Here is a 25443-nt window from a genome sequence, read left to right as displayed (position 1 = left end):
GCAGATAGTATTACTGAAACTAAGACCAAAACAGGTAAAGAGTAATTCCAGAAAAATATATATTTGTATAGTTCATCTTAGAATTCCTGTTTGTTGCCAGAAAGAAGACATGCAGAAAGTAGTTTGTTTCAAACATGTAGAAAAAGATGAGATACTTCTTCTGAATAATGATTATAACATGAGGATATACATTTAGGTTACACTGATCAGAGAAAGGGAAGAGTAGCAGTAATATTCAGCTCTAGAAGCAAACATAAACTTCTTGAATAACAGAAAGTGTTATTCAAGAATAACACTTGTGATGTGGACAAATATCAGAATAAAAAATTGAAATCTTCTCCAGAAAAATCTTCAAGGAAGAAGTAAAGGATTTTTGAGTCATTAGAGAAGAGGTGAGAAATTATATTCAGGCAGTAGGGTTTAGGGCAGTGATGGCAAACCTATGACATGTGTGTCAGCACTGACACACTGGAAGGTTTCAGGTGACACACCTTGGATGTTGAAAAATATTGGTATTCTGATGAAAAAACTGCGATAAATCGTGTAAGAACACTCTCAGTTAAGGCGAAGGTAGGTTTGTTCATTGAAAGAACACTCTACCAGTAGTCATCAACAGAAAAGTCATTAAATGTAATGTAAGTTTGTAATTTCAGTTTATTAAATTAATTGTATAATATGAATTCATAGATTTTATATCAATGTCCTATTAAATAAATAGCCTAATATGATATAAGTCACCATCTATGATTATGTAGTTACATTTATAATGCATGTATGCAAGTGGCACATCAACAACATCAATATTTAAAAAAAAAAAAAAGTTTGACCTGGGTAAAAAGGTTTGCCATCACTGGTTTAGGGGAAAGAAGGATTCCTTTTCTAACATTATACACTAAACATACAGTACTAAACTTCATGAGAAGGGTAGATGATTTCAAGTAAAGTTATGTGGACAAATTTCAGAGTGGGAAATTGTACAATGAAAAAGCTGGTTTTAGAAATCTATACAGCAAATTAGGAAATACCAGACATGTTGGAATGTTTTGAGAAAATTTGGAGAAAAGAGCAAGGTAATAATAATTTGTTACCTGAATATATATATATAATATTCATCAAAGCTTGATTTGCTTCCTCAGTCTTAAGAAAAGGCTGGTTATATTCCACCAATTCAAGCCCTACCCAAGGACCTATGAGTTGTGGAAATACTTTCTGAAAATGTAAGCTGTGCCGAACAAAGCAGCCTTTTGCAGCTGCCCAGTTTTTAATCCATCTAATTCGAGTGCTTCTAGATGTTTTTTCAGTGTTTTAGGGATGCCACCTAAAGCACCTATTATTATGGGAACAATTATATATATATATAATTATTAGTTATATATTATTAACTATTACATATTAAGATCTATTATATATATATATATATAATTATTAGTTATATATTAATAACTACTATTATTATTATTATTACGGGAAACTCCAGGGAGTCATTAGACTCATCGAGGGAGGCCCCAAATCATATTCATCACAACTATTTGACATTCATACAGTATCTATCATACCTCGCCTTAAACTCATTCACTGTCACAGCATCCACCACAGACTCAGGGAGCGCATTCCACTCATTCACTACTCTAAAAGTAAAGAACCCAGCTCTAACACCTTTACTAACCACACTTTTGCCCAGTTTCCATGGATGTCCCCTAGTCCTCCCACAACCAGCCCTGTTCTCAAAAATATCTTCTGAATTAATTTTATAGAAACCCTTCAGTAATTTGAATGTCTCAATCATATCTCCCCTTCTCCGCCTATCAACCAATTTTTGCAACCCACAAATCCTCAACCTGTTCTCATACGGTTCATTCCACAGACCTGCTATCATCTTGGTCACTCGCCTCTGGATCCTCTCCACCTCCTCCCCATCAAGAAGAAACCTAGGTGACCAAATCTGAGCACAGTAGTCTAGATGGGGTCTTATCAAGGCTCGATACAGAGGAACAATAACCTGCTTGTCTCTGCTTGTCAACGTATTCTTCAGCAACCAAGTGATTTGATGAGCTGTTTTGGTCACTTTTGCAATGTGTCCCCTAAATATCAATTCCTTATCTACCAACACTCCTAAATCTCGTGCCTCATCAATTTCCTGGAGCACGGTTCCACCAATGCAGTAAGCTGCCGCCAATCTTTTCACCCCAAAATGCATAACCTTACATTTTGCCACATTAAACTGACATCCATTCTCCTTAGCCCAGACCTCCAATCTATCCAAATCATCCTGCAAAATTTTGACATCATCTGCATTCACTATTGCCCTACCCAACTTCGCATCATCCGCAAACAAATGAACTGTTCCTCTCAGATCATTTCCTATATCATTTATGAACAAATTAAACAGCAGTGGTCCAAGAACAGATCCTTGTGGCACACCACTAGTCACAGGCCGTCTTGTGGACTCTACTCCCGAGTAAACCACTCTCTGATATCTCTCCGTCAACCACCCTCCTATCCATCTCACCAACCCTATGTCCATTCCCATATGCTGCAATTTACTGATTAGAATTCCATGTGGAATCCTATCAAAGGCCTTGGCAAGGTCCAGTAGAATCACCGTAAACCCATTACCCTTATCCAGTTCAGCCGTCACTGTGTTATAATACGTGAGCAAGTTACTGAGGCATGACCTACCCTTCACAAAACCATGCTGTCCCCGATACAGTATCCCATTTTCTTCTATCCAATCTTGTATTTTCCTCTTGACTATTTTCTCTAAGACCTTGACAATGATTCCTGATATGCTAATCGGTTGGTAATTTACAACAGCAGTCTTGGAACCACCTTTATGCAGTGGAACTATTTTCCCCTCTTTCCACCCGCTCGGGACTAACCCAGACCCGAGACTCAAATTAAACAAAATGGTCAAGGGTACTGACAATTCTTTAGCTGCTTCTCGTACAACACGAGCTGGTATACCATCCAATCCCACAGATGTATTGACATTGAGGTTATGCAATAGACTACTCACCTCCACTTCATTAACCACAATTCCCGTATAATCTACTGGTTTATTCGTTTATTCGTTATATCATCCACCTGGATGATATACTTTTGCAAAGTGCTCACTCAGTAACTCAACTATCTCAACTGATTCAGTTACCTCCCTACCATCGGCATTCTTTAAAATCAATCTGCCATGTACATTTTTCCTTTTACTTGCTACATATCTAAAAAACTGTTTAGGATTCTCTTTAGCCTGCATGGCCAATGTTCTTTCGTAATCCTTTTTTGCTTTTCTTACCACACTCGTCACCCTTCTGGCCTGTGCTTTATACCGTTCATGTGCCTGCCGGTCACCATTCTCCTTAAATTCCCTCCATAGTTGTTTCTTTTTTTGCAACTCAAGCTTAATGGTGTTATTCATCCATTTAACCCCTACTTGATTTATTATTCGGACTCTAGGTATACAGTCAGCCATTGCTTCATGCAAGCACTTCTTAACTACCTCCCATGCACTATCAACTTCTAGTCCTTGCAGTTGTACATTCCATGGCACTGAACCAATCAAACTCCTAAGCTTGTCATACTTTCCAGCCCGATAATTCCACATGTACCCTGTCTTAATTGAAAAGTCTACACCTTTAGCCACCTCCCAAGTTAAGACCCTATGATCACTCTCACCGATTGGTGGCAATGTGGTCATATTTGTTACAGCCAAATCCTCAGATGTAATTACTAGGTCAAGCACTCTCTGACCCCTAGTATTTTCCATTACATGCTGTCGCAGATAGTTATCCCTTAATAACCGCATAAAATCCAGTTCCTTCCTCCCGTGTGTCCTCTCCTCACTCCAATCAATGCGACCATAGTTGAAATCTCCCATAATAATCACCCTCCTTCCACCCATTTCTTCTATTTGCTTGTGCATACTGTCACCACCATCTTTTCCATCACCTGGTCTATAGCAGCACCCAATTGTATATTTAGTTCTGCTAGCCACAATCTCACACCAAATGGCCTCGAATGTGCTCTTTTCTCCATCCTGCAATTCAACTTCTATTCTCCTTGGCTGTAGCTCATCAGCTATCATCAACAATACTCCTCCCCCCATTTTATTCTCTCTGTCATTCCTGAACACACTATACCCATCACATTCAATCCCACTAGTTATATCATCTACAGTCAGCCATGTTTCACTAATACCTATAACCTGTGGTCTGGAAGTGCCAACCATGGCCAAAAACTCTTCCTTCTTGTTCCTAATACTCCTAGTATTAGTGTACATGAATTTAAGACCCCCATTAGCCCCAACCCTACCTTGATGCCTTATATTAACTATACCACTCAGATTTGTTGTCCTTATTTGCTCTGGCATATTATATTCATTCTTACATTCAACTGCCTCCATAAGGACTGTATCTCTACTCCCCCCCCCCCCCTAACAAATCTAGTTTCCCTGAATTTGCACATCCACTACATTGAGCAACACTTTCTCAAGTCTTCTTATACCGTAACCATTCAAATGCAAGCCAAACTATTACGTATTAAGATCTATTATATATATATATAAATATAATTATTAGTTATATATTAATAACTATTACATATTAAGATCTATTATATATATATATATATATATATATATCCTCATGTTATAGTCATTATTTAGAAGTTTCTCACCTTATAGTTTTCGGCATGTTTGAAACACAAACTATCTTCTGCATGTGTGAGTACCTGGTGGATTTTTTTGTGCAGGACATGGATTACTCATTACTAACACAGTGTTCCAACATAAAGATGTGTACAAATTCAGATAGAGCAAAGACACAAGAAATAAGAAAACTGTGTTATTAAAATAAGTGAAGATCAGTTTTTGAAATCATCATGAAGATATTCCCATCAACAATAACTGTTTATTGTTGGTAGCGACATCTTCACTCTGATTCAGGATACGAAAGTATATAGTAGGTTTGAAATAGGAAAAGATCACCATTTAGTTTTAAACAATATAAAAATAAAAATTATCATCATCATCATTAGGCAGCTTTTAACAGGCACTTAAGCGCCCGTGGCCTTCCAAGTATCTTTGGATTTCCTAACCATAATATGAGGATAAGGTGGTTACCCTTGTGCCTTTAAGTATTCTTGTCTGTAAATTGCATGTGTTCTACTGGCTGGTTTGTCTGTTTTTGAGGGATGAAAAACCAGAGTTTCTGGGGGGGAAAAAAATCTCTACTTCTGTATGAGACCGGTTAACTCACCTTTCGCTGAAAGAGGCCAGATAAAGGCTCCTTACATCACTGATGGGAATTGAACCCAAGTCTTTTCGACCAAAGGGCTTTGTCTATACTGACTGAGCTGTGGAGGCTCAAATAAAAATTATATTGAAAAGAATTTGCAAGTAACTGAAAAATAATCAAAGTCAAGCAGCTTTCAGAGGTGAATGTGCAAATAATCAAGAAAAAATGAAACATTTTGAAATCAAGAGCCAAATGTTGAAGACTAAGCGGCAAACTCTGAAGAAAACATTAATTCAGTGATGAGACTGATTTGTAAGGAGAGAAAAAATCTAGTCTTTAAGGGGGACCCAAGAACTTAAAAGGGCAATCCCAAAAATGAATAAAGCATATCAAAAATTCTTAAGTAACTAAGTCAGCAGGGACAGAATGCATAAAAAAAGTGTAATGAACAGTGTGTGTAATGGTAGCCAAACAAAACTCATACAAAGACAGTATAGAAGATAAAGACAACAAATATGGTTAGTGTTCTGGAGGCAATTGAAAGCTTGGAAATAGAGAAAAGAATAGTATAAGACAAATAAGAGATAATAAAAAATGACATAAAAACAATTACTTTAAAAGATTATTGAATGAGAGTGGCAGAACTGTAGCAGAAAATATTTAAGAGGAATGCAATCAAGAATCCATAGTGATACTTGAAATAAAAACAACCTCTCAGAAGCCTAAAATGTGGAAAGGCAGCTAGAGTGGATGATATTCAAACAGAAGTGCTCAAATATCATCATCATCAAATTCCTGCCATGTACCCTCAAGGGGTGTACAGGATATGACAGTACTACATGAAAAAATTACATCATTACTAACTTCCTATCTACAATTTTCCTCCATATCAGTCTGTTACTTGTCAAGACTCCAACATTATCAGATCTTATATTTCTATCGTCTAAGGCACTTTGTACCGTATCAATCCACCTATATCTTGGTCTTCCTCTGGGTCGTTTTCCTGCCAACCTGGCAGAGAACACTTGTTTTGCTAATCTTTCCTCTCCCATTCTATTTAAGTGACCATACCATCTGAGATTAGCTCTGCTAATGCATTCCTGGAAGCTGACAATGTCAAGTTCTTTCCTAATATCCTCATTTTTAATATGATATTTTACCATTGATGCCATCTGTTCACGCCTCTAATCTTTCTCAGGACTCTCATATCTGCGGTCTCTAGTCTTTGGTCAAATGTTTTACTTCTGACCCAGCTCTCAGATCCATAAGTTAAAATTGGTTTGAACACAGTCTTGTATACAGCTAATTTAGTGTTCCGACTAATTTCTTTCTTATTCCATATGAATTTATTCAATTGACTTCCCACGATACCAGCTTTGCTGATTCTGTTGTCTATTTCTATATTTAGTTTACCATCTTCAGTAAAAATTGTGCCTAAGTAGCTGAAATGTTTTACTTGTTCCACAGGTTCTCCATTCACAACACAGTTGACATTTTCAATGATTCTGCCTATTTTCATTGTCTTTGTCTTTTTATTGCTGACCTTCATACCATATCTATTACAACAGCTATTCAATTTAGTCAGAGAATCTTGCAGACTTGTAGCGGATTTATTTAGAAGTATAACATCATCCGCATAAAGCAAAGAGCTGACATTAACATCTCCAATTTTGATATCAGGTTTAATACAACATTCCTTCATAATGTGATCCATATAGATAATGAATAACAGAGGGGATAATGTACATCCTTGTCTCACACTAGATTTAACATTAAACCATCTTCCTGTACTTCCTTCAATTCTAACTGCTGACTCACAACTCAAATAAAGACTAAGTATTGCTTGATATAATGCCCCATCGACACCATATAACTGCAGCGTATTGAATAGCTTCTCTCCTGGCACCTTGTCATATGCCTTTTCCAAATCGACAAAACTTAAATACAGATCTTTGTTATATTCCCATGCTTTCTCGACTATTTGTCATAAAGTGAAGATCTGATCCTGACAGCCTCTATTTGGCCTGAATCCAGCTTGTTCTTCACCAAGCTTTTCTTCCACAATTCTTCTCAACCGTTTCTCAAGTATACTTGCATAGATCTTGCCAGGAACACTCAGTAGGGAAATACCTCTGTAATTCTCACATTCAGTTTTATTTCCCTTTTTATATATGGGTACTATGAGAGCTCTACTCCAATCATCGGGAATTCGTCCCTCTGTCCAGGCTTTCTGAACTATGCAGTGCAGCCACTGTAAGACTCTTATACCACCATACTTCAGCATTTCTGGTCGAATATCATCTACTCCTGCTACCTTTCCACATTTCAAGCCTTTGATGGCTTTTTCTACTTCAAGTATGGATATGTATTCCTGACTGCATGCCTGGTCAGTGTTTTTTATCACTGTGCTGTCATCACTGCTTGTTTCATTTAGCAGTTTTTCAAAGTAATTACTCCATACTTCATGGATATCTTTTTCTCCTGTTTTCATTTCACCTTTATCATCTCTAATTCCTTTTACTGCATCTTTCCTCCATTCTTAAGCTTCTTCAACAACCTCCAGAATATTTTGCCACCTTCTTGATATTTATTTTCTATATTCTTGCCAAAGTCCTCCCATGACTTTTGTTTAGCTAGTTTTACACACTGTTTAGCTTTCTTACATTTGTCTCTGTATTCTGTAAGAGTAAAAGCTGACTTATTTGCCAGGAACTTTTGATATGCTTTCTTCTTTTCCTTCACTGCCTCTTTAACTTCCTGTGTCCACCAGGGAGTTCTGATTTTTTTATCTTTGCACACAACCTCACCACATGCCTCTCTGGCAGAATCAATCAATGTTTCCTTCAGAGTTTGCCACTGAATCTCCAAGGTTTGATTCCTGTTCTCAAACTCTTTCATTTTCTTTTCAATAATATTTCTGTATTTTAGTCTACAGTTTACATCTGAGAGCTGCTCAACTTTTGCATGGAGGTATAAAATTTGTACAGCAGTTACATTTCATAATTCAGAATGCCTGGTCAAAAAATCTCATTCCAGATGATTGGAGTAGAGTGATAGTATCCATCTATAAAAAAAAAAAAAAATTGACTGCAAGAATTGCAAAAGAATTTCCTTACTGAGTGTTCCAAGTAAGATTCATGCAAGTATACCTGAAAAGAAGCTAAGAAAAATTGTAGAAGAGAAACTTCAAGAAGAACAACCTCTTCCAATTCTAATGCCGATCTTCAGGTTAAACATAACTTATGTATTCCTTCGTGTAATTTCCTAATAACCATATAATTACAATATTTTGTATAGCTTTTCTTTTAGCATTTAGCATTTTGTCATATATCAATTTCAGATCTAATCTACAACACTTAAATACAGAATATGTATTTAAGTGTTGCAATATTTCTATGATTTCTTGATGATTGTCTTAAAGCAAAAATCTGAACTCAATAACCCCACATTTGTCTGAACCAACCAATGTGTGTGTGTGTGGGGGGGGGGGGGGGTTGTTGAGTTATATGGTGTATTGGGAAATTATACAAAGGAATATATGAATTATAAATTAAAGATACCAAGAAATTATATACTTGGTTTAATCCTTTATCCAGGTGTTTGCAAACAAAGTTTGCTCCTGAACTATAATCAGGACAGGGCAACTCTTATATAGAAGCTAATGACTTCACATTACTTGCCTATGCCTTCTGCATTACTTCAACCTTAGTATCACCTCTGGGTCTGGCTCCCACTGATGAAACCTCAATGAAGGTCAAAACCAGTCTGGGTATAGTGACAGTTAACACAACCTGGTTGTGTTACTGCCACTATAAAACAGGAGAATAATCACCCAAATCTTCTCTACAGTCACATCTTCATTACCTTCCCTATGTGAAGGACCAGGGTTGCAGCTCTTCTGGTGTAACCTTTGTTTTTTTGATGAAAATGTCTGATGTTCTTTTGCTTATTCCTCTTCTTCTTTTCATCATAAATTTGTTCATAGCAAGCATCAAATGCATCATGTACTTTCGTTTCTACTAATAAGTAGCATTCAACATTGGGTCCATGTCTTCAGCCATTTTGAGAACATCGCTAACTGCAGAGAACATTTCTGCAAGATCCTTCACTGTAAATTGTTTAACTATCTCTTCATGTTTCTCTTTTCCCTCTTCCTTTTCTCGTTTTTCCTCTTCTGCAAGTTGTTCCTCCAGTTTTTCGTTGGTCAACTCTTCAGGGGAACTTTCTGTGAGTTGAATTATGTCGTCATGATTCACTTCAAGATTCAGATTGTTTTCTAGGCCCACTATTACAAACTTCCAAAATCATGCACAAACCTTTTTAATGTCTTTTTCCATATGCCACTCATACATTGAGAGGTCACTTCGTCCCAAGTCACAGCAATATTTTTAATAGCATGATAAATATTGAATGTTTTCCAGAATTGCATGAGAGTATGGTCATTTTCTTCAGTAACAGAAATGGCTTGTGAAAAAGTTCTCTGTAGATAATAAGCCTTAAACACTGCAAGATCTCCATGATCCATCAGTTGAATAATTACAGAGATATAGGTATGTTTATGTAATTTTTTTTTTAAAAAAAGTATAAACAAGTAATGGCAATCAAATCTCAAAACTTAGATATAGGCATACAGTCTGTTTAAGTGATATTGTTAAATTACACAGGATCAGTAATATTTTAAAAAGATATATATATCTTTATAAAATATTACTGATCTGTCTGTGACATGAGGAATCTTTATCTGGTCTCTTTCGACGAAAGGTGGTCTCATACAGAGCCATAGGCTGATTCATCAGCTATACCAATCCCGAGCCTGGATAAAAATATGGGGGGAGTAAGACAGTACTATACCTTCTTGTAAAAGGGACTCACGGCTGTTGTATCATCATATGAAATAAATAAAATAGGATTCATGCATCCTTTCAATCAACAGACACTGTGCAGAAATATAGTGTCACCTTAATAATTTTTTTTTATATTATTGTGCTTTTTCAATGCTAAGTTTCAGCACCTAGAAATTCTGTCTTTTCAGAAGTTGACATTGATATTGCTATATTGATATCTCTAGTTGTGGATTTTGTTTTAATTTTGTTTGATTCACTAATGTAGTACCAAAATCAGTTACTTTACTCTTTTTTTTTTTAGCTTTCTCTGCTTTGAGAGGTCAAAAACAGTTACACCCAAGAATCTTGTTTTACCCTTAAAAAGCATTACCAAAGTTGAAAAGGTAAGCATATATTCTGCATGCACTGAGCATTTGAATAAATAGCTCAACCTGGTGGGGGGGGGGGGGGATGTATCCGGTAAGAAGTTCTTAATAATGGATATTTTAGCATGTTTCATTTTATATATACCAAAACCAATGCCACCAGAACAAAAGCCTCTATTTTTCTTTATTTAAAACAATTGATTAAGGTCATAATGTAAATTTTTTCACTAAAGACATAGAGATTCTAGGAACAATTTGCTATAGTGGACAATAAAGGACTTGGCTCTGAATGTTCAGAGGTGTTATACTGATGTTTGTGAGAAAGTGCTGTAATAGATTAATGTGTATCTTTTGGTTGGAGATGATGTTTGCCACCCATTGTGAGACTAGTGTTCAATTTCTAGAGCAGAATTTCCAGACTTTTTTTTACTAACTATTATAATAACGGAATTAACTCACGTAAATTATTCTTTATTCGTAGAATTTTCACCTGGGTATCACAGGCATCATCAGTACAAGTACAAGGCTAATTAAACAATAACTGTTATATTCACAAAGCACCACCTAAGAAGCTAAGGTTAAATTTCCTAAATTTATTTTATTATTATTATTATTATTATTATTATTCCTTTCTTTTAGGCTTACACGGTGATCCGAATGCATTTTTGAAATTATGGAGACAACTACCGTGTTTGAATAAAAACTTTAGTTTAATATAACTAAAATCTACATTCGATTTCGACCTTTATGTCAAGGTCATCTTCTGGAGCATACAACTATACACAGGAAACAAGCTATACTACAATCAAACTGGTTTGTTAAAGACACTGACCAACCGCTACAACAATTGTTGGCCTGACCTCTGGTGAAAAAAAAACATAAATAAAATAAACAGTAAAAAATTATACATCAACACTAGAGTCCTATTATTAGTGTTGTCTACTATATACATATATTAACATCATTCTAGCCAGTTGGTATGGAATGGTTTCTAATACTAACTAAGGATTGGCTATAGTCCTGACTTATGCTGGATCTTTCATATTAGGTAGGCTGAATGTGTGCCATCCAGATCCTTGGAATTTTCATGCCATCTTTGTTGTTGATATTTGGGTGGTTCAAAATCCTGATAAACCATCCAAATATCAACAACAAAGATGGCATGAAAATTCCAAGGATCTGGATGGCACACATTCAGCCTACCTAATATGAAAGATCCAGCATAAGTTAGGACTATAGCCAATCCTTAGCTAGTATTAGAAACTATTCTATACCAACTGGCTGGAATGATGTTAATATATGTATATAGTAGACAACACTAATAATAGGACTCTAGCATTGATGTATAATTTTATTTTTATTTTTTTTTTACCAGAGGTCAGGCCAACAATTGTTGTAGCGGTTGTTCAGTGTCTTTAACAAACCAATTTGATTGTAGTATAGCTTGTTTCCTGTGTATAGTTGTATGCTCCAGAAGATGACCTTGACATAAATGTCGAAACGTCGAATGTAGATTTTAGTTATGTTAAACTAAAGTTTTTATTCAAACACGGTAGTTGTCTCCATAATTTTCAAAAATGCAAAAATGTATTATTATTATTATTTATTTTATTTATTTTTAATAATTTAAATTTAATTATTTAATTATTCAATTATAATTTTTTTAAAAATAAATATATATGTGTATACAATTATATGTTAGGAAAGATTTGCTGCTTTATAAAGTACTATCTCCCACAAGGGGGAAAGACGTAGACCATCGGATCTGTTAGGTTAGGGGAGTGAAGTAATGTTTCACATGTTTCTTTGTATAGCCGTTCCATTAGGAACTGACTTTTGTGAATGACTTTTGTCTTGTTCCACTTAATGCTATGTCTGGTGTTGATGGCATGTTCTACAATTCCAGACTGTTCGGGTTCAAGGTACTGGATGTACGACTGGTGTTCTTCTAACCGGACCTGAGCAGATCTTCCTGTTTGTCCAAAATATGATAATCCACACGAGCAGGGAATCTGGTAGACACCTGGATAGCTGAGATGTGGGAGCTTGTCCTTTGGAGACATTAGGAATGTGGAGATTTTTCTGATGGGTCGAAAAGCCACACGGATATTTAGTGGTTTTAGCACCTTAGCTATGCGTTCACTAACCCCGTGTACATAGGGGATAGGTATACATGTAGGTTCTTCTGTACTTGAACAGGATGCTGGAGCACTACTACTTAAAGCTCTTTTTATGAAGGACTTCTTATAGCCCATTGGATATGAAGGAGGAAAGGAATTAATATACTGTAATTCTTTTTGTAAAAGTTCTTCTGAAGAACAAAAGGAGTTGGCTCTATGAACTAGTGTTTTTATAGTACCTGCCTTTTGGCTGGGATGGTGATGTGATTCAGCGTGGATGTACTGGCCTGTATTAGTCTCTTTCCTATAGACTGAATTTTAGATAACCATCTGGTTGGTGAAGAATCAAGAGGTCTAGAAAGGCTAACTGCTTATTTACTTCTACTTCTAGGGTGAACTGGATCCTTGGATGAAGTGCATTAATTTTTGAGAGAAACTGCTGTAGTTCTTCTGAGGTGCCCTTCCATATGGCAAAAATGTCGTCCACATATCTGAATCAAATGTTAGGTCTGGGTGTAATCCATTTGGTCTACGTCTTTTCCCTTGTGGGAGATAGTACTTTATAAAGCAGCAAATCTTTGATAACATATAATTGTATACACACATATATATTTAGTTTTTTTTTAAAAAAATTTTTTTTTTATAATTGAATAATTAAATAACAAAATAATTAAATTTGAATTATTAAAATAAATAAATAAATAATAATAATTAAATAAATTTAGGAAATTTAACCTTAGCTACTTAGGTGGTGCTTTGTGAATATAACAGTTATTGTTTAATTAGTCTTGTACCTATACTGATGATGCCTGTAATACTCAGGTGAAAATTCTACAAATAAAGAATAATTTACGTGAGTTAATTCTGTTATTATAGTAGTTAGTAAAATGTCTACTCATGGTATTTCCTTACTGAAATTTCCCGACTGTGTAAAAAAATGCTTTAAAAATATCCTTAGTGCCTTCCCACTGTACCAATGTATACTATAGTGCTCATAAGTAATTCAAGACATAAGTGTAATTGAAAGCATAGTGAAAAATACTATCATTCGTAAAATAATAATAATAATAATACATGGCCATGTATCACTTAAAATGCATGAAGTTTTCTTCGTAGATCACTCTGCAGAGAAAGTGCACAAATCTATAAGTAGTATTTGCTTCAACAGTGGTAGTTATATAGGGTAAAAATTAGCCATAGTATTAACAGAAGCTTATAAATTGACCAGGTCCAGGTTAAAATAAACACATGATTATGATATATTAGATGACAGTGGTAAAGTACAACTATCTGACTAGTGAGATATTTGCCTAATTGGTAAGCCGGCACAAATTTTTTAAGCTCTGACAATAGGTTTATAATCGTTCATGTGTGGGAATACATAAAACCAATTATATATATATATATATATATATATATGCAGAAAGTATTTTACCTTGGGTATGTATGTATATATATATATATATATATATATATATATATATGTTTGTATTACACAGTATTTAGGCTCCTGTAAAATCTTGTGTAGTGCAAAATCATTTAAATAGGACTAAGAACCAGTACAGTAAGGGGTTGTGGGTCCATTCAGTTACAAAAATGCACTATTTTATTTTTATTATAACTATTGGATGCTTAAATTTTATTAAAAATAGTCTTCTTCTTCCTTTCCAGGCTTATAGGCCAAGTAGCCTGTTCCAGACTCACTTCCATCTTTTTAAGGGTCTTCCTATGCATCGGGTACCTTTCGGGTGATAATTTAGAATTTTTTAAGGTATTCTGCTTCTATTCATTCTCAGTATGTGTTCTTTCCATTTAACTGGAAAGAACACATACTGAGAAACATTAAACATATCATTAACACATTCGCTGCCACGCTACTTCGGCATAGTCTGTTCCCCTACACCGAGCAATTTCACTTCTTCAAAGTCAGTACGGTAATCTCGTTGCCGGCGGTAAGCGTCATACGAGTATACTCGTAGTTGGCTTGTACAGAGCATATACGATCTATGAGAATACACAGTTTTGATGCTAGCCCCACAAGCCAAGCATTTTCACTTCTTCAAGGTCACTACAGTAATCTCGTTGCCAGCGGTAGCGTCATACTAGTATACTCGTAGCTGGCTTGTGTAGCTGGTTTACCAACTAAGAGTATACTCGTAGTTGGCAGCGAACGTGTTAAACAGCAAATAACTATTTCATTTAGAGAGTTAGTAATTCCAAGTTTATTTCTGATTTCGCTGCTTTTCATTTCATTTGTTATTGTGACTTTTTCATTTCTGCACAGAAATTTCATTTTGGATGATTCAATTCTTCTTTCATTTGCTTTGTTTATTGTCCATATCTTACGGTCATAAAGTAAGGAATCTACCGTATTGTAGATTCTTATTCATGTGTGTATTTGTACTTAATTGGGTTTAAAGTTTTTATTTATAATGCCTGTTACTTTTAAAAAGTTTGATATCTTTGGTTCTATATCAGCTTCATTTTCATATGACATTATGCATCCTAAATATTTGAGTGTATTTACTTGCTCTATTATTTTGTTGTTTATTACTATATTGCTTTCTTTTGGATTAGCACCTTTTGAAGGCCATGACTTTTATTTTGCCTGTTAATATTTCCATACCATGTGTTTTTATCAGATTATTTAGGCTGCATAATGATTTTTGTATAGCATGTTCATTGTTTCCAAGGATTATTTGGTCATCAGCAAAAAGTAGAGTAGCTAATCTGTTGTTACAGTTTATCTTGAATCCTCCTTCATTAGTTTATATTGAATCATCATTCATTTCTATTGGATTAGCACCTTTGAAGGCCATGGCTTTTGTTTTGTCTGTTGGTATTTCCATACTATTTGTTTTTATCAGATGATTTAGGCTACATAATGATTTTTGTAGTTCATCTTTATTGTTTCCAAAGATTATTTGGCATCAGCAAAAAGTAGAGTAGCTACTTTTGCTCCTTTTGATTCAAGATTTTGCTAATCAGCAAAATCTTGAATCCTCCTTCGTTAGTTATCTTCGATTCTTTTATGATTTTATCTATGTATGTATATTAAATAAAACTGGTGAGAGAGAGGGCAACCCTGACATACTTCTTTATTTATTGATTTCTAGCTTGATGTTAAATTGTACTTCACAGATATTTTATCTTGATATATATATATTAAATAAGGCACTGAAGAGTTGATTTGGTATTTCATATTCTTCCAGGATTTCCCATAGCATTTCTCTAATTTTATCAAATTAGAGAAATCTATAAAAGCTATGTGTGTTTCTATGTTTATTTCTCTGTGTTTTTCAATTAGTAATTTTAATATAAATGCAGAGTCTATGCAAGACCTGACTTTAAATTTTTCAGGAAATGACAACTTACACTAAAATATTAATTAAAAAACTTTAATCAGTATCTTCCTATATTTCAGCGTTACATTGTCATCTTCTGGGAACATAAAACTATGATATGTGCATGTAGGCACTAACAACGAGCAACCTTCTTCAGCCTCATTTGCTCGTTGTAGTGTCTGTGTGCACATGTCATAGTTTTATATTCCCAGAAGATAGCAATGTAGCATTGTTGAAATATAGGAAGGTATTGATTAAAGTTTTTTAATTAATATTTTAATATATATTGTCATTTCCTGAAAAATTTAAAGTCATGTGTAACCAACGTATGAGTTTATCTACAAGAATTATGCAAGACCTGCTTTTTCTGAATCCATTTTGTTGTTCTATTAATTTTTGGTGTATTATATGTGTAAGTTTATATGCTAAGATTTTTGCATATACTGTACTTTATAACAGATACTAAGTAAGCTGGTGCCACAATAATTGTCTTGAATTCCTGCCATGTACCCTCAAGGGGTGTACAGGATATGATAGTACTACATGAAAAAAAATTACATCATTACTAACTTCCTATGTACAATTTTCCTCCAAATCCGTCTGTTACTTGTCAAGACTTCAACATTATCAGATCTTATATTTCTATCGTCTAAGACACTTTGTACCATATCAATCCACCTATATCTTGGTCTTCCTCTGGGTCGTTTTGCTGCCAACTTGGCAGAGAACACTTGTTTTGCTAATCTTTCTTCGTCCATTCTGTTAAAGTGACCATACCACCTGAGATTACCTCTGCTAATGCATTCCTGGATGTTGACAATGTCAAGTTCTTTGCTAATATCCTCGTTTTTAATATGATATTGCCATTGCTGCCATCTGTTCATGCCTATAATCTTTCTCAGGACTCTCATATCTGCGGCCTCTAGTCTTTGGTCAAGTGTTTTACTTCTGACCCAGCTCTCAGATCCATAAGTTAAAACTGGTTTGAACACTGTCTTGTATACAGCTAATTTAGTGTTCCGACTAACTTCTCTCTTATTCCATATGAATTTATTCAATTGACTTCCTACTGTACCAGCTTTATTGATTCTGTTGTCTATTTCCATATTTAATTTACCATCTTCACTAAAAATCATGCCTAAGTAGGTGAAATGTTTTACTTGTTCAATAGGTTCTCCGTTCACAATGCAGTTGACATTTTCAATGATTCTGCCTATTTTCATTGTCTTTGTCTTTTTATTACTGACCTTCATACCATATCTATTACAACAGCTAGTCAATTTAGTCAGAGAATCTTGCAAACTTGTAGCGGATTTATTTAGAAGTATAACATCATCCGCATAAAGCAAAGAGCTGACATTAACATCTCCAATTTTGATATCATGTTTAATATCACTTTCCTTCATAATGTGATCCATATAGATAATGAATAACAGAGAAGATAATGTACATCCTTGTCTCACACCAGATTTAACATTAAACCATCTTCCTGTACTTCCTTCAATTCTAACTGCTGACTTACAACTCAAATAAAGACTAAGTATTGCTTGATATAATGCCCCATCGACACCATATAACTGCAGCGTATTAAATAGCTTCTCTCTTGGCACCTTGTCATATGCCTTTTCCAAATCGACAAAACTTAAATACAGATCTCTGTTATATTCCCATGCTTTCTCGACTATTTGTCGTAAAGTGAAGATCTGATCCTGACAGCCTCTATTTGGCCTGAATCCAGCTTGTTCTTCACCAAGCTTTCCTTCCACAATTCTTCTCAACCGTTTCTCAAGTATACTTGCATAGATCTTGCCAGGAACACTCAGTAGGGAAATACCTCTGTAATTCTCACATTCAGTTTTATTTCCCTTTTTATAGATGGGTACTATGAGCGCTCTACTCCAATCATCAGGAATTCGTCCCTCTGTCCAGGCTTTCTGAACTATGCAGTGCAGCCACTGTAAGACTCTTATACCACCATACTTCAGCATTTCTGGTCGAATATCATCTACTCCTACTGCCTTTCCACATTTCAAGCCTTTGATGGCTCTTTCTACTTCAAGTATGGATATGTATTCTTGACTGCATGCCTGGTCAGTGTTTTTTACCACTGTGCTGTCATCACTACTTGTTTCATTTAGCAGTTTTTCAAAGTAATTACTCCATACTTCAAGGATATCTTTTTCTCCCGTTTTCATGTCACCTTTATCATCTCTAACCTTTTACAGCACTCTTTCCTCCATTCCTAAGCTTCTTCAACAACCTCCAGAATATTTTGCCACCTTCTTGATATTTATTTTCTATATTCTTGCCAAAGTCCACCCATGACTTTTGTTTAGCTAGTTTTACACAGTGTTACACAGTGTTTAGCATTCTTGCATTTGTCTCTGTATTCTCTAAGAGCACAAGCTGATTTATTTGCCAGGAACTTTCAATATGCTTTCTTCTTTTCCTTCACTGCCTCTTTAACTTCCTGTGTCCACCATGGAGTTCTGATTTTTCTATCCTTGCAGACAACCTTACCACATGCCTCTCTGGCTGAATCAATCAGGGTTTTCTTCAAGGCTTTCCACTGAATCTCCAAGGTTTGATTCCTGTTCTCAAACTCTTTCATTTTTTCTTCAATAATCTTTGTGTATTTTAGTCTACAGTTCACATCTGAGAGCTGCTCAACTTTTATTCGCTTTAAAACTTTCTTACATGTTATTCTTTTCAGTAAGAAATTCAATTTTATCCTGCTCAAGACTAAATAGTGATCACTTCCAATTTCAAATCCTCTGTACACTCTGGTGTCCTGCACCAGGGAGAAAACATCACTATCAACAATAACATAGTCAATGAGACTTTTCTTATTCCTTGCCTTGTCTCTCCATGTGAATTTGTGCATATTTTTATGTTGGAACATGGTGTTAGTAATAACCAGTCCATGTCCTGAGCAGAAATCGAACAGATATTTGCCATTATTATTAGCTTTGCTCTTTTCTCCAAATTTTCCCAAAATATTTTTGTATGTCTCACAATCATTTCCTACTCTGCTATTTAGATCCCCAACAAGGACCAAGTTTTCCTTTTTCATTGTGTCAGTTGCTTTTTCTAAAGCATGAAAAAATTCCTCCACTTCTACCTTAGTCGAACCTTCTGTGGGACCATAGGCACAAATAAGTCTCATTGTCCAGTTCCCCATTCTCATATTTGCCACATCACTCTACTTGAGACTGACTGCCATTCAAGAAGATTAGCCTCGTATTTTGTGTTGAATACTATGGCTACTCCTCCTTCATTGTCATTTCCTGAATATAACATTTTGTATTTATTGTTCAGAAAGATCTCACCAGTTTTTGTCTTTTTTGTTTGTCACCCCTATTATGTCAATCTTTTACTTGGATGTGGATGTCTCCTCCTAGTTATCTGGCTTTGACCCTTAAGCAACCGAACAATAAACTGAATATGATATGATGTGTTATATATACATTTTTTTTAAAATCACTTATATGATTATATAGCCAAATGATTGAATAGAAAAAAGTATTTATTACTTAAAAAAAAAAAAAAAACAGTACTAGTTTCATCTTTCTAGAAGACTTCATCAGGTGCATAATGTAGAAGTGAAAATGTGAACCTCTGCTACCACCTTTCTTATTGTTACTCCTCTACTATTCAGCTATGGCATATGAGACCGTGTTCACAAGCACAGCAAGTCCAAGAATTCATTCAAATGTTAGCAATCCATGTTTACTTTAATAGCCATGAAACCTAATCCATCAAATACATATATGTACATATTTACATAGAGATGTGTATTTTAAACATCTAAAAAAAAGGTTCATAACACAAGTACTTTTTTTTTGTTGTTTCTTTCCAGTATCCAAATTTATTTATTTTAAAAGGATATTATTTTTTCCAAATGTTTTAAACTCATTTATTATATTCATTTCTCTTGATCTCATAAGACAAAATAATTGTAATACCAATAATAAAATAAAATAATAATATTTGTTTATCATTTTTAAGTTTAATGAATATAAAAATATACTAATATAATTATTTACATAAAATTTCTTTAAAAATATTTCATTAAAAGATATTCTCCCTCTCTCTCTCTCTCTTTTTTTTTGACTGCACCCAAATCATCTATCATCTCTGAACCAAATGAAATTTATTGTTATTATACTGGTATCTCTACAGAGTCAGAAAACTCATTGTGGGAGATCCACACTAACCTTTATACACACAATACTCATCATACCTCTCCTTAAACTCGTGTAATGTCAGGCCACTCACAAGTAATTCTGGCAATCCATTCTGCTCATTTACAACTCTCCAAGCAAAAAATTCTTGTTCACATATCCTTACTAACACCACACTTTTACACAACTTCCAGGAGTTCTCTCTCTTTTATAGAACCTGTTTAATAAGTTACAAGTTTCTATCATGGCTCCTCTTTTATGCCTATAAACTAAACTTTGCAACTTGCACTCCTGCTACCTATCCATATAAGGACCATTCCAAAAACCTATCACAAACTTGGCCACTCATCTCTGAATCATCCGGTTCACGAAATCTATGCACAGTAGTCGAGATGTGGCCGAATCATGGCCTTATAAAGAGGGATAATAACCTTCCTGTTTTTATGTGCAAGTGTGTTTTTCAACACTCAAGTAATGTTTTGAGCCATTTTTTTCAACTTTTGCAATATGCCCACTGAACTTCAACTCTTCATCCATCATTACCCCCAAGTCCCTAGACTGATCAGTTTCGTGCAGTTCAGTACCATAAATGTGATACATGTGACAGTACATAACCTTTTCAATCCAAAGTGCATAACCTTACATTTTGCAACATTAAACTGACAACCATTAACCTTCAAATTGCCAATTTATTTAAATGATTTCACAGGATATCTACATCACTTTTATCAACTATTGCCGTTTCCAGTTTTGCATCATCAGCAAACACTTGAATACTTACTTATCATCTTTGTGTATCAAGACACACACAAGACCAAGATCTATTTCTTCCAGATACCTCTGTCCTGAGCCACCAGTTCAACATCTCTCCAGTCTGCCAGCCAGCCATTCTGCTTTCCTTTTCTGTCATTCTCTGCCAAGTTAATTTAGGCCTTCCACTTTTCCATTTTCCTTCTGGGATCCATGTCAAAGCCACTCTAGGAATCTTTGCTGTCCATTCCATTCTGGCAGAAATGCATCACTGATGAAATAAAAACACTTGTTTTGCCAACCTTTCCTCATCCATTCTATTTAAGTGACCATTGTGGTTTCAAGGTCTGAATCATCCACTATTATTTATCAGGTGAATACTTAAAACCACATGTAACATACATCCTCAGATTAAATTTCAAAAGGTATTAACAGAAATTTCTAAGTTAATAACTGTTTTTCTTTGAATGAACTTAACTGACATGTCAGGTCTGTGGCTCATTGTTACAATGTACTGTGTATGACAAAGCCTAATTCACTAATATCAGACACCATAGCGTTTTAGCAACTTCTTTAAATCTAACAACATAATTGTTGAAATCAATATATGACATTCCTGAACATTCCCAACGAGAACAGATTGAGGGTTTATAGACTGCGAAAGCTGGTTGATAGAGGAGATATGATAGAAACATTTAAGTTACTTGAAAGGTTTTATTGGATTGATGCAGGTAAAATGTTTGTGCACTTAGCTAGAGGGGGAAGAATAAGAGGTTATCACTGGATGTTTAGTAAAAGTGTGATTAGTAGGGCATGAGAACTAGATTTTAGTGGAGAGTTGTAAGCAAATGGAATTGGTTGCTGTAGTCTGTTGTTAGTGTTAATGGGTTTAAGGAGAGGTATGATAGATTGCATGAGTAAATTGGGTACTTGTACAATACTAATGATGATAATAATTATGAAGTGTCATTCCAGTTGTCCTATCAGTAATTGTTGCCAAATATAGTATGAAAACTATAAAATGTCTATAATGCATTTAGTGATTCAGTAAAACGACTTGTTTTTAATACTTAAGAAGTGGTTGATCTACAACAAAATACTAGCATATGTGAGATATCTATTATTGATAAAACAGAAGGAGCCACTGACAAAAAAAAAAAAAAAGTAGGATTTGCAAAATGGTTCATAATTCCGATGATGATCGGAAATTATCATATATCCTATGACTGTGTAAAAAAGTATATATTGATTCTCAGTAAACAAAAGAAAGTTCCTAGAAAACCCAAGCAAAATATAAATAAAACAGAGAAATAAATACACATAACAAATGCATCAAATTTTACAAAGATTCATCATCAACCAACATGTATACCTGCCACACCTAAATGAATCACCCGATCAACAGTATTTAGTTCATTGAATTAGCCCCTCCCTTTAGTTATTTACTGAGCTACCAAATGTAGACATTGGCTGTTTATTATTGGTTAGTTATTTATACTTTACAAACAAATCTCTTTCTCTCTCCTCTTAAGTTTTTTAAATTAGTGATGCGTAGCTCAGTAGAAGTGGTGTTTGCACTCTACAGCGCTTGACCACACGACGAAAGGCGTTCGAATCTAGTCGCCGACTAGAGAAACTTTTTCTAAGCCTTTTCTCAACCGGTTCCAGAGTTAGTCGATCTCTGGCATGGGCTAGCAGGTTTTTCGTCCCGTAAACTCGAGAAAATCGGCCGTCGAACCCACACTATTTTTAGACATTAAATATATTGTGTTAGGGACCACTAGATAGCGGCACTTACTAGCCACCTTCTTCACTGCATGCCGATTAATTAGTGATAAGTGACTTCCACTAAGAGGAAGGCAACGCAGAAGTGGGATGTGTCAAGAGTGGAAGAGGATAGAGAGGTGTACAAAGAGAGAGAGAAAGCAAGAAGCCAAGAGAGTTGTGGCACAGGCTAAAGCCATGGCATATCAAGATCTGTATGATCAATTACAAACAAAGGAAGGACAGAAAAAAAATTACCAACTAGCGAAATGTAGAAATAAAGCAGCAAAGGACATCTTACATGTGAGGCAGATCAAAGACGCTGAAGGGAGAGTATTATGGAGGGATGTGGACATAAGAAATAGATGGAGAATATACTTTGAGGGAACTTTTGAATGAGGAAAATGCAAGGACTCACAGAGAAGATGGGCAGCCTTCTGAGGGGATGGTGTAGAACATCAGTAGAGTGGAAGTGACGGAGGCCATGAAGAGGATGAGGAATGGAAAATTGGTGGGCCCCGACAGGATTCCAGTGGAGGCATGAAAGGCTCTGGGGAAAGAGGGAATTGACCTGCTGTGGGACCTGTTCATGAAAGTTTGCCAACAGGAAAATATACCCAAGGAATGGAGGGAGAGTACTCTTGTCCCCATCTACAAGGGTAAAGGGGATGCACAAGACTAAAAATTACAGAGGAATAAAGTTGATGTCCCACACAATGAAAATCCTAGAAAGGGTTCTTGATGGAAGATTGAGGAAGGAGGTGGAGATTGCAAAGGAACAATTTGGCTTCATGCCTGGTAGATCAACAACAGATGTTATCTTTGGGTTACGGCAGATGATGGAAAAGTCGAGAGAAACAACAGGAGCTACATCTGGCATTTATTGATCTGGAGAAAGCATACGATAGAGTGCCAAGGCAAGAAGTCTGGAGGTGTCCGAGGGAGAAGAAGGTACCGGAAAAATATGACAGATTGGTGCGGGAGATGTACAGAAATGTGAAGACAAGTGTTCGGACCTGTCTGGGACAGACAGAAAGTTTTCAAGTAACAGTTGGCTTGCATCAAGGGTCAGCATTAAGTCCGTTTCTGTTTAACATTGTGATGGAGGTGGTGACAGAGGAGGTGAGAGAAGATGCACCTTGGACAATGTTGTATGCAGATGACATCTTGCTGTCTGCAGATTCAAGAGAAGAAGTGGGAACTAAACTGGAAAGATGGAGAAAAGTACTGGAAGAGAGAGGTATGAGACTGAGCAGAAGTAAGACAGAGTATATGTGTTGCACAGTGGGCGGCGGCCAGGAGATAGATCTGGAGCTGGAAGGAAATGTCATCAGGAAGGTGAGGGACTTTAGATATTTAGGTTGAACAGTGGAAGAAGATGGAGGAGATGAGAAGGAAGTGGGATGCAGGATACAAGTGGGTTGGAGGAACTGGAGGGAGATGTCTGGAGTGTTATGCAATAAGAGGGTGCTGATCAATCTGAAAGGCAAAATCTATAGGACAGTAGTGAGGCCAGCTATGACATATGCTATAGAAACTGTGGCCCTGAGGAAAAATAACATCAACAGGATGGAAGTAGCAGAGATGAGAATGCTTAGGTGGATGTGCGGTGTGACCAGAAAGGATCGTCTGAGAAATGACTATGTCAGGGGAACAGTGAAAGTTACGAACTTAGGAGTGAAGATACAGGAGATGGTTTAGTCATGTGATGAGGAGGGAGGACAAATATGTGGGAAGAAAGGTCATGCAGAAGGATGTGCAAGGAAGGAGGAAGCATGGGTGGCCAAAGAAGAGATGGAGGGAGCTAGTAGAAGAGGACTTGAGGATGAAGAACTTGAATGTGGTGACAGCCCAAGACAGGAGGATGTGGAGGAAACTCATCATCAACAGTGACCCCACTTAAGTGGGAGAAGCTGCAGAAGAAGAAAGAAAGAAAGATTATCAACATAAGAAGCCTGAATGGCAAAGAAATGGAGCTAGCTGAGGAATTAGATAAGTACCAGATCAACATAATAGGGGTGACTGAAACAAAAAAAAACACAAAAACTGGTGAGATCTTTCTGAGCAATAAATACAAAATGTTATATTCAGGCAATGACAATCAAGAAAAAGGAGTAGCCATTGTATTCAACACTAAATACGAGGCTAATCTTCTTGAATGGCAGGCAGTCTCAAGTAGAGTGATGTGGGAAAATATTACAATGGGGAACTGGACAATGAGAACTTATTTGTGCCTATGGTTGGTCCCACAGAGGGTCCTACTAAGGTAGAAGTGGAGGAATTTTTTGAGGATTTAGGGAAAGCATTGGACACAATGAAAAAGGAAAAGTTGGTCCTTGTTGGGGATCTAAATAGCAGAGTAGGAAATGATTGTGAGACATACAAAAATATTTTGCGAAAATTTGGAGAAAAGAGGAAAGCTAATAATAATGGCAAATATCTGTTGGATTTCTGCTCAGGACATGGACTGGTTTTTACTAACACCATGTTCCAACATAAAGATGTGCACAAATTCACATGGGGAGAAGAGGCAAGGAATAAGAAAAGTCTCATTGACTATGTTATTGTTGATAGTGATGTTTTCTCCCTGGTGCAGGACACCGGAGTGTACAGAGGATTTGAAATTGGAATTGATCACTATTTGGTCTTGAGCAGGATAAAATTGAATTTCATATTGAAAAGAATAACATGTAAGAAAGTTTTAAAGCAAATAAAAGTTGAGCAGCTTTCAGGTGTGAACTGTAGACTAAATTATACAAAGATTATTGAAGAAAAAATGAAAGAGTTTGAGAACAGAATCCAAACTTTAGAGATTCAGTTGCAAGCCTTAAAGAAAACAAAAGT

The 25443-nt window shown here is 35.7% G+C and overlaps 1 protein-coding gene across 1 annotated transcript in view; it reads left to right on the top strand.

Moving 5' to 3' along the window:
* LOC150108436 (GRAM domain-containing protein 4-like) overlaps window positions 1–25443 on the top strand; it is a 458431-nt gene that overhangs the window by 357254 nt on the left and 75734 nt on the right. Inside the window, exon 17 of the mRNA XM_090390467.1 lies at window positions 10374–10455. Coding sequence (XP_090246593.1) covers window positions 10374–10455 — 82 coding nt within the window. The remainder of the gene's footprint in view (window positions 1–10373; window positions 10456–25443) is intronic.

Source organism: Typopeltis vanoorti, chromosome 3 (genome assembly GCF_054136105.1).
Source record: "Typopeltis vanoorti isolate ZY-2024b chromosome 3, IOZ_Tvanoo_1.0, whole genome shotgun sequence".
NCBI lineage: Eukaryota > Metazoa > Arthropoda > Arachnida > Uropygi > Thelyphonidae > Typopeltis > Typopeltis vanoorti.
Note: the sequence above shows the minus strand (reverse complement) of the source record. Positions and strands in the feature narration are given on the sequence as shown.